Source organism: Hydractinia symbiolongicarpus, chromosome 5 (genome assembly GCF_029227915.1).
Source record: "Hydractinia symbiolongicarpus strain clone_291-10 chromosome 5, HSymV2.1, whole genome shotgun sequence".
NCBI lineage: Eukaryota > Metazoa > Cnidaria > Hydrozoa > Anthoathecata > Hydractiniidae > Hydractinia > Hydractinia symbiolongicarpus.
In genome coordinates, this window is record NC_079879.1 from 33,763,984 (window position 1) to 33,773,413 (window position 9,430).

The window sequence follows — 9,430 nt, forward strand, 5'->3', positions numbered from 1 at the left end:
ACTTACCCCCCTAAACTTAGAGATCAATGGCAGCGAAGACAAATTGATCCACTGCTTCAAAAAGAAACTGAGTACTTGCACCCGAAACCTTCAAAAACCAAAAATCTAAAACTTTGAAATAGTTTCCGCCCTCTAATTAGCGTCACCCTCTAATTAGCACAGCCCTCAATTAGCGCTGCTATCAATTAGCATCGCCCTTTAATAAGCGCAGCATGTAAAACCATAAAATTTTAATTAGTGCTGCAGCGCTAATTTGAGAAATTACGGTCTGTCTAAAATTATTGATGACAGAACATTTTAAAATTTGCTACTACTTGAATATGAAATCATAATTTATGCAGCATAATTAAATCTGAAATTCTTTAAATGTAAATATCTTGAGAATGAAAAACGCTTTTTAAAAAATTTGGAAAGACTTGTTATCCAACTTTTTAAACTCTATAATATAAGTCCAACATCATTTTATACCTCGGGTTCCCTTTAAGCTTTATGTTTATTGAGCGCAAGGGTAAAATCTGAGTTATGAAATACGGGGAAAAGCACTAGAATAACCTGGGAAACCCCCCAGGATATTTATCCAGGGTCTGTTCACCCTCGTACTTAATCTCAGAAAGCTATAGCTATATAGCTACAAGAATGCACCATAGAAAATGGCAGGAGTTCAATTTATCTAGCTTATGTATAATTGGAGTTAATTTATGTTAAAGGTCTGGATATATGCAAATATATCTTACTGATGTGTAAAAGGTTGTCTTGGCCTATCAATACACCTTTACGAGAATTCAGGAAAACTAACACTCCATTACAGCTTATTTTGCGATTGGAGGAGGTAAACATCACACTTTTATAAGGAAAAAACACGTTCTTTTGTGGTAACTATTCTTGCCGTGGAAGTACAGTTGTATCTTATTATTAATAACGTTTCCTGAAAATTTGAAAGAAATTGATAGGAAGAAAGTTTAAAAATACGAGGGTGCCGATTGTCAGAAACTTCGCAAAAACCACAGGGCTGTCAGACATCTTCCATCATTTTTAAAAAACTTTAAAAGTTCGCCGGGAGAAACCTGAAACAACAATTTTTTTTAACATTTATTATTCTTTCAATGTCAAGCAGTGGTAGCGGAAGACTGTATTTCTTATTTATTCATTTATATATTCAATAAATAGCTGTAATAAAATCCCACAAATAATAAATTGTAAGTACAATATCAAAATTAGCACCTTCCTTCTTCTCGACAAAATTTAAATGAGAATAATGAGCTCACCAAAGTTGCATTCCAGGCGCAACTCAAGCGCTTTTGGACAGATTCAGGATTTTTCGGGCGGTTACAGACAAAAACCATGAAAAAAACTGTCACCCTCACATATATAGCGTTTTCAGCGAGTTGGCACCCTCGTTAAAAAACTGGAGAAAACACGCTTTCATCTCTGACAAACTCTAATAAAAAAATGTTTTTACCTCCCTTTTCCCCATATTGTAAATCGATGGAGAGCTGTAAAAACGCATGTACAATTGAATTATCATAAATGTGTATTCACAGGACAGCATGTCAAAAGATGGGATTGGAAAATCCTATTATTAGATAGATGTGCATATTTTACATGGCTAGCCTCACAAATTTCGAGGGATATACCCTGTCTATTATTTCCAGGAGGGGCCATGGCGTAGATGGAGAGTCCTAGAGTATTTAATGCTCATTTTGAGCTACGCAGACCCAATTAGAGCCCGCGCTCTACTAGACAACTCCCGGCAACATCCAACGGCCCACACAGTGTGCCATCTTCCCAATTTCCCTCACATGGCTTGGGTTAACCCGGGGCTATGGTAACATTCACTCGCCCATGTTGAATCGCCGTCAAGAGGAATCGAACCCCGGTCTCCCGCACAGAGTACGAGAGCTATAACCACTAATCTACGGCGCCAATTTAAATCTATTGAGTGAAAATGACTGAAAATACTTAGCTATAGCTAGCTGTAATAAAAAATGTATGCAAGAATGAGAATAAAGTACAAAATTAAGTCAAAAAGCTCCAGCTACAATATTTCAAAAAAGAAAATAAATGGGTTAAAAAATGTAAGATGTAAAAAAAAACAAGAAAAAAAACTGCCATCTTGTTTACATCACTACCGCAGAAATGTTAAATACGCCAGGGAGGCAAGCAAGAGTTCGGGGACCCATGAATCTCGGGTCCCCGCGGCAACTGCTTGACGTGATCCCGCGTCAAGCACACCTCATCCCCAGGGTCTTGCGGCCCCTGAGCCGTTATTACGGAGTGGCCGCTATCAACAACCTCGTTCCCAGGGCATTTTGCCTTGTTGATAAGTTGATCACTCCGTAATAACGGCTCAGGGGCCACAAAACCCTGGGGACGAAGTTGTGCTATTAATTTATAAACAAGACAAATGCCCTGAGAACGAGGTTGACGCTAAGTGTGTGGCCTTTTCTTTTGATCTTGATAGGTTGTTTATTTGTAGCTTGTTTTATTAGCGTCGAACCTTTTTTCTTGGAACAAATTTGGTTAGTTAATTTTTTCAAATATACAAATATTTGTTTTCGATCGAACAGCTTGTCCCCCAATAAAGCTGATATTATACCGCATATAATCTTCCCTAGTTATTACAGGTAATAAAATAATAAATAATAACGCAGTTACGTCGTGAGAAGCTCGCTGACTCGCACATTATTTAGTTTAGACAGTGTGCACGCGTTCTACTATTGTGTATAGCTAGTTTGTAGATCCAACCAACCCCCAAGGCATTAGGTTATGGTAAAAACCTATTTTTCTCCAATTTTTTTTAACCAAAAGGTACTTATTATAATTTTTTGTTAACATGGGTTTATTTGAGAGTGCACTATACTGTAACATAAAATAATAACATCAGACGGCGATACGAACTTGTTCGTCTCGCCGTCCTGAGACAAAATAAAGAGACAACAAGCGCTGGAAACGAGGTTGTTGTACACCATATGTGCGGATTTCGACTCAGCGCAGCAGCAGCGAAAAAAGATGGATTGTGTGTTATGTCTCACAGTTCCAATCTTTTGATATATACACCGTGATGGATACATCAAAAACCATAGGTAATTTTCAACCTAATCCTAAAATAAAGTGGCCACAGATTTAATTTTGCATTTTGATAATTTATCCGAACACATCAAAAAACGCAAATTTTAGAAACTAACAATCAATCTATCCTAACATCAAGCTTGACCTCAGTACCTTTTACCGTGGCGTCAGAAAGCGCAGCGCCGTTGAGAAGCAAATAGTCCTGGGGACGAGGTTGTCCTAACATACCTACTACCACTGTTCACAAAATTTAGTGATACAATTTTATTTTTGATATATTGAATTTAAGACACTAGATGCTCTAAATATATCATTGATATAAATAAGAAACAACAGTGGTCCTAAAATTGATCCTTGAGGTACTCCACATGTTATAATCCTGTAGTTAGTATTTCCTTCGTCATAAGAAATATATTGTTCTCTTTCGAAGAGGTAGTTCTTGAACCATGCCAGATATGTATTTGTTATGCCATAATATTTTAGTTTTTCTAATAGAATCACACGGTTGACTGTATCGAATGCCTTGCTGAGATAAATAAAGACCCCAACCTCGTTCCCAGGGCTTTTTGTCTCTCATCGGCGCTGCGCTTATTGATAGGTCTGACGAAAAAGGCCCTGGAGGAGGCTGGTTTTATTCCGAGCCGTGATTGGTCGAGAATTTCACCTAATTATGCGAAAGATAAAACGTCACTCGGTCCGTGAAATATTCACGCTGAAACTAACTGTAAACAATAAAGATGGCCGACACTGTGCATACATGTTTTGTATCAGAAAAAAATATTTGAAAAATACATTTTGGCAAGAAACTTTTATGGCTTCAATTAGTTTTAACTAGTTAACTCTCAGTCCAGATGTGCTTGTATGTAACTACATGCTACTTATGCTCAAATTAATATTAGCAACTGACCAAGAGATTGTCTAGAGCTAGCTAGTTATAAAACAAGAAGTGTAGACATATATATAGTTACAGATAGATAGCTACTAGTTATTTATTATTATTATTACTACTGAACATCAGAATACAAAGTAAGCGCAGTTAGCTACATCAACGCAAAAACAGATAAAGGATTGGATGTATTTTCCATGCTAATTACACAGATTTTACATATTGCAAGAATTCTGTTAACTCTTAAAATGGGAAGGGATTATATATAAGATAAAAACACAAAGCTATCTATACATTTATATATATACATCTATATTGCTAAATATAAAAATTTTCTTTTTTTATTCAAGGTATAGAAGAATGGCTAAGCCAGCTACTCCTAAGAAGATTTACTTTCGTAACACTTCCAATGATGGAAATTTCTGCAGGTTATGTGCCAAATTAAAACAAAAATCTTTGTTTATAAAAATATTCAGCAATATTGGAAAAAACAAAAACATTGAGAACAAAATAAGTCTAACATGTGGGTTAAGAACAACGGAACTGGATGCTCTTCCAACTGTTATATGTCAGTCTTGTGTCACCTTTGTCGAGAAAATGTCAGACTTTCGGAAAAATATTCAACTGAATCAAATTCAGTTACGACAAAACGTGTCTGTCAAACGTGGCATATTGTCTCCGCATAACGAGAAAAATCAAACTATTGAAAGTGAGAAAAAGAACGAAAAAGGAAAATCTAGAAAGCAACTTAACTTTGCTGAAAACAAGGAGTTAACTGAAGTTCCTACCACACAACTGCAACCACGCAATATTGTTTCTCCCGAAGACAATATACCAGCAATGCAAAAATTAAAACTGGAAACAGCGCTTAAATCCAATAATAATATGGTAGTAGCAAATACAATCATTAACCACTGTCCAACTATATCTACATATTTGAAAAATAATTATATTAATAATTTGAAAAGTTCCTGTAAAAAACTTGCCACAAGAAAAAAACCATCAATTTTACACAAAAAGGGTATGAAGAGATGCAAAATTTTAATATTGAAAAACTGTGGGCTGAGATCAAAGAAAATCATCCATTACTTGTTGATGTTCTTAGTGCTGTGTGTGGGCAAAAGGATATTGTACTTGAAACTAAAAACAAATTTTGTTTCATATATTCCATACTGATGCAAATGCGGTGGCATGAACTTAGTTTATATCAGAGAGTCAACACTGTTTTGATCATTGAGGGTGGATGCAGCAAAAAGGTAATATATAAGTCAGTAGATGTAAGATGTAAATAATGGGAAATGCTCTTGAGATTTTAACTCCGACTAATAGAAAAAGTTTCTGTTCTTATTTTGCTTTTTATAGAAAGGTGAAAATTTATCCAAAAAATTCTAAATGTATATATATATATATATTAAAACTTTTCATTAAAACATGTTTTTGGATATAAGTAAACATAACGAACAACTAAATTAAGCTATGTTGGGTACTTATATTCTAGTTACAAGAAAGATTCAACAAACTAGGAGTATGCCTGTCACACAAGATGAAAGGAAATCTGTTAAACTTGATTGGAAGCCACTATATGGAAAAGGCGATTGATTTAGTGAAAAACAACACAACACTCAGAGGAAGCGGCGATAACTGGGATCTGAAAGTACTAGTGGAGACAAGAAAGGGTGTTGACAACAAAGATTACCATCTTTTTGCAACAAATCTAATCGCAAACAGAATTCCTTTTGACCATCTTCCAAACAACCAGCCAATTGGAGATATTCGATATATGGACAGGAAGAAATTTGCTGTCAATATGGCAGAATGGGAATGTTACAGACAGACAACAAAGGTTCTGATTGGAAGAATTCTGGTTGAGTTTTTCCCAAAATTTAAATTTTTAAAAAAAGTAATCCCAGATCATATTGACAACAGATTTAGTGACAAAATGTCCCAAAAGTCAACAATAATTTCAATGCCGATCATTGATGCAAATGAAGCAAGGTATGCAGATTGTGTCGAGATCCTGCGAACATATGAGAAATGGATTGCAGAGATATACCAAAAGGCTGGTAAACTGACTGACATGCCAATTATCGACAATACACCATTACCTGAAAACACAGCTGAGCCAGGTCAATCATATTCTCATACTGTGTTTACCAACGAAGATCCAATGAAGGACATGAAAATAATGTTTAGTGGTGATCAGCTGACACGAGTCCGTTTCGCTGGTGCGAAATCCCTATTAGCTGGGAATCACACACCAACAGACCGGTTGGAGCATTGTTCCCCTTTCAAAGCTGCAATGTGGCACTGTAAGGCATACTTATTTATTTTATCGTATATGGTGGTAGCATATTGATCATCCCAAACATCATATTCAAATAACAGATCATTTTTAGATCTTATAAATGGAAGTTTACTCAATAGTGTTTGAACCAAATTTTTATTGATAGATGGAAGTTCATAAGTTTGATCAAGGGTAGTCAATAGCGAAAGTCTCCAAGTTTCAATAATTTCTTTCGGCTCAGTTTGTAAGCATTTAAAAGCATCTTCTGATACTAAATCACGGCAAGGTAATGTTGTTTCTTTTATCAGCAAATTAGACTTTGTACAATTTGAGCAACAATTATCTTGTTCATATTTTTTAAAACCAAAGAAATTTAGAATAAATTTCCTTAAGCACAGATCTGTTTTGCAGAAGCACTTCATGCTATCGTCAACATTATTTTTATTAACAGCAATATCTGCATTATTGTAATACAATGTTGCAGTTGAGTTTTGCCCACGCCTTCCAGCTCTACCAATTTCTTGCATGTAAGATTCAATATTGGCTGGAGGCGTTATGTGGATAACTTCAGTAACCTTTGGTGCATTAACACCCATCCCGAGTGCTGTGGTTGCAAACACAACTCTAATAGACGAATCTTGTTTTGTAATTTCATCTAAGATTTCTTTCTTCATTCTAGATGTTTGAGGAGCATGAAATTGACAAAATAGTTTTGTGTTATTTGGAGTTACTGTTTGCTGAAATAACGAATAAGCATAGCCACAATATTTTAGCTTCATGTAAATGATTGTCATGGGATAATCATCCCGTAATTTATTTAACTCTTTAGCAATGGGAACTAAAATATCGTCATAGCTTCTTAAGCCAAAGTTGTTTCCGCGTCTTGGCAATTTCTTTAAAAATATATTTTTTCTATTTGGATTTGCAACAACAACCTTACAATAAGGACTGAAACATAGTTTCTCTTTTAAATTTTTTATTTTACTTGGGGGTGCAGTTGCTGTCAAAGCAATCATGGGTGTGCTTGGAAAAAGAGCTTTCAGTGTGCATAATTTTCCAAAATCTTCACGAAATTCAGCACCCCTAAAACATATAAATGGAGTGTTTTTTTTAAAATTTTGTATAGCTAATATATTAGCAATTTATTATATTATGTACCAACAGATATATATTATCAACTTGTCAAAAGATATGTTCGTTTATATTAGTTTCATTATATATTTTCATATATATATTACATATAGCTATATATATATAACAGATTTTTATACTGTATATATTCAGTTTTGTTAAATATTTCATATGATATGTGCTATATACATACCTACAGTACTTCATTATTATTTTATAAAATGAATTTTAAAAACCACCAAAGTTTTTTTATAATTTTATAATCTATATTCTTGAATAGCCAGCTAGAGCTAGTTTACTTACCACATTTCAACACAATGCGCTTCATCAACCACGCAAGCTACCACATTTTGTTGATAAATTTTGCTCTTTAAAATTGAACGCCCTTGATCAGATAAAAAGGATTCTGGATGGGCAAATAAAATCTTAATATCTCCGTTTTTAATACCACAATCAATTGTAATATTTGTACCATCATGGTCGTCCTCCGCTGCATCATTACTTCCAAACAAGCTCTCATCTGCCTTAAACTTCCTCTGTTCCAAGTTCAATACAGCAGCAGAAAAACCAATCCCATTCAAGTATTTCACCTGATCATTTATAATGGAAGTTAAAGGGCTGATGACCAAAACAATATTCTTTTCATTTTTAACTGGGAAGAGATCAGCAAGTAAATGAAAAATAATTGATTTTCCAAATCCAGTAGGCAGAACTGCCACCACATCATTCCCCTTTAACAAAGCTTCCAAACATATGACTTGCTTTGGTTTCAGGCAAAACTGAAAAATGTAATTATTTAATGCGAAAGATATTCGCTTTAAAATATCAATATACGTTAGAGCTTGGAGGTTAGAGCCATCACGACCTTAAGCCTTCAAGGTCCAGTCTTCACTAAAAAGTTCTATTTCCATCGATCACGATAAAATCCAGACCCTAATAATTAAATTGAAACTCGCTTACCAAAGACTAGGAAGTATAAAATTCCTGATAAACGAGACACGAGTGCATTAATTAAAAATCTGCGAAAATCAAAGATTTTTGACCAGCCTCCACCAGGGCCATGTTCGTCTCGCCGTCCGATATTCAAAAAGAGACAACTTGTCCTGGGATCGAGGTTGTAAAGACCCCATTGTAAATTTCTTCTCATCAAAGGCTTAAAATATCTCTTAACTCAACTGAATGATTGCGTGATCAGTTGACCTGCTTGAAATCCAAATTGCTTATTATACAAAATATTGTTGAAAGCATAAACTCTGTTGTACACGATTCTCTCCAAAATCCTAGAGAAGCAGGGAAGTATTGAAATTCATCTGTAATTAGATACTTTATAAACATCTGGAACAACTCTAGCTATTTTTAACTTTTTAGGAACAATGCCTGTAATTAGAACTGAATTAAATATATGCAGTAGTGGAGATTATAGTTCATTGAAACAGTTCTTTAAGACATTACTGCTGATTTGATCAAAACAGGACTTTGGTTGATTTGCAAAGAATAAAATGCTGCCTCTAGTTCCTCCTCACTTAGCTTTTTTTCTCCATTTCATATCATATGACAAATACGATTTGAAGGATTTTGCACTGTGGCCTATTTTTGATGCCAAGGTTGGCCCTACTTTAGTACAGAAATTGTCAAGTTCACAATTGGAGTTGTCATTTCATAAATTGTGCACACGTGAATAATCCCATTTTCCGATTTGAACTTAAAATCGGGAAAAAATTTCGGGCAATTTTCGGGAGTTTTTTATGTAAAATATTTAAAAAATGGAAAATATGTTACACTTCAAACAGAATGTTAAAATTTGTTCCAGAACTAAAGACAAAAAAAATTATTTGGTCAAGCCTATCAAAAGTTAATGGGGTGGAGGGCGGAATCTGCTTCAAGCTAAATATCTTAGACCTCATGTTGAGTCATTTAGTCCAAAGTGTCCTCACTTGTTATGTTATATTGCCGTCCTTGCGAAGATTGTTAAAGTCCTTAGGCTTGTTGTTTTGGTGTGAGATCACGCTTCATTAAAATGTACTGCCAACAAACAGTTTTAGTAAACATTCGATAAATAT

At 34.8% G+C, this 9,430-nt stretch overlaps 1 protein-coding gene across 1 annotated transcript; it reads right to left on the bottom strand.

Moving 5' to 3' along the window:
* Nucleotides 1-5,825: 5,825 nt before the first annotated feature.
* LOC130646193 (uncharacterized) lies at nucleotides 5,826-8,496 on the bottom strand. Its single transcript, XM_057452346.1, has 2 exons — nucleotides 7,674-8,496; nucleotides 5,826-7,322 (listed from the first exon to the last, which is right to left on the bottom strand). The coding sequence occupies exons 1-2, from the start codon at nucleotides 7,676-7,678 to the stop codon at nucleotides 6,206-6,208; spliced, it is 1,122 nt and encodes a 373-aa protein (XP_057308329.1). The 5' UTR covers nucleotides 7,679-8,496; the 3' UTR covers nucleotides 5,826-6,205.
* Between the last annotated feature and the right edge of the window lie 934 nt (nucleotides 8,497-9,430).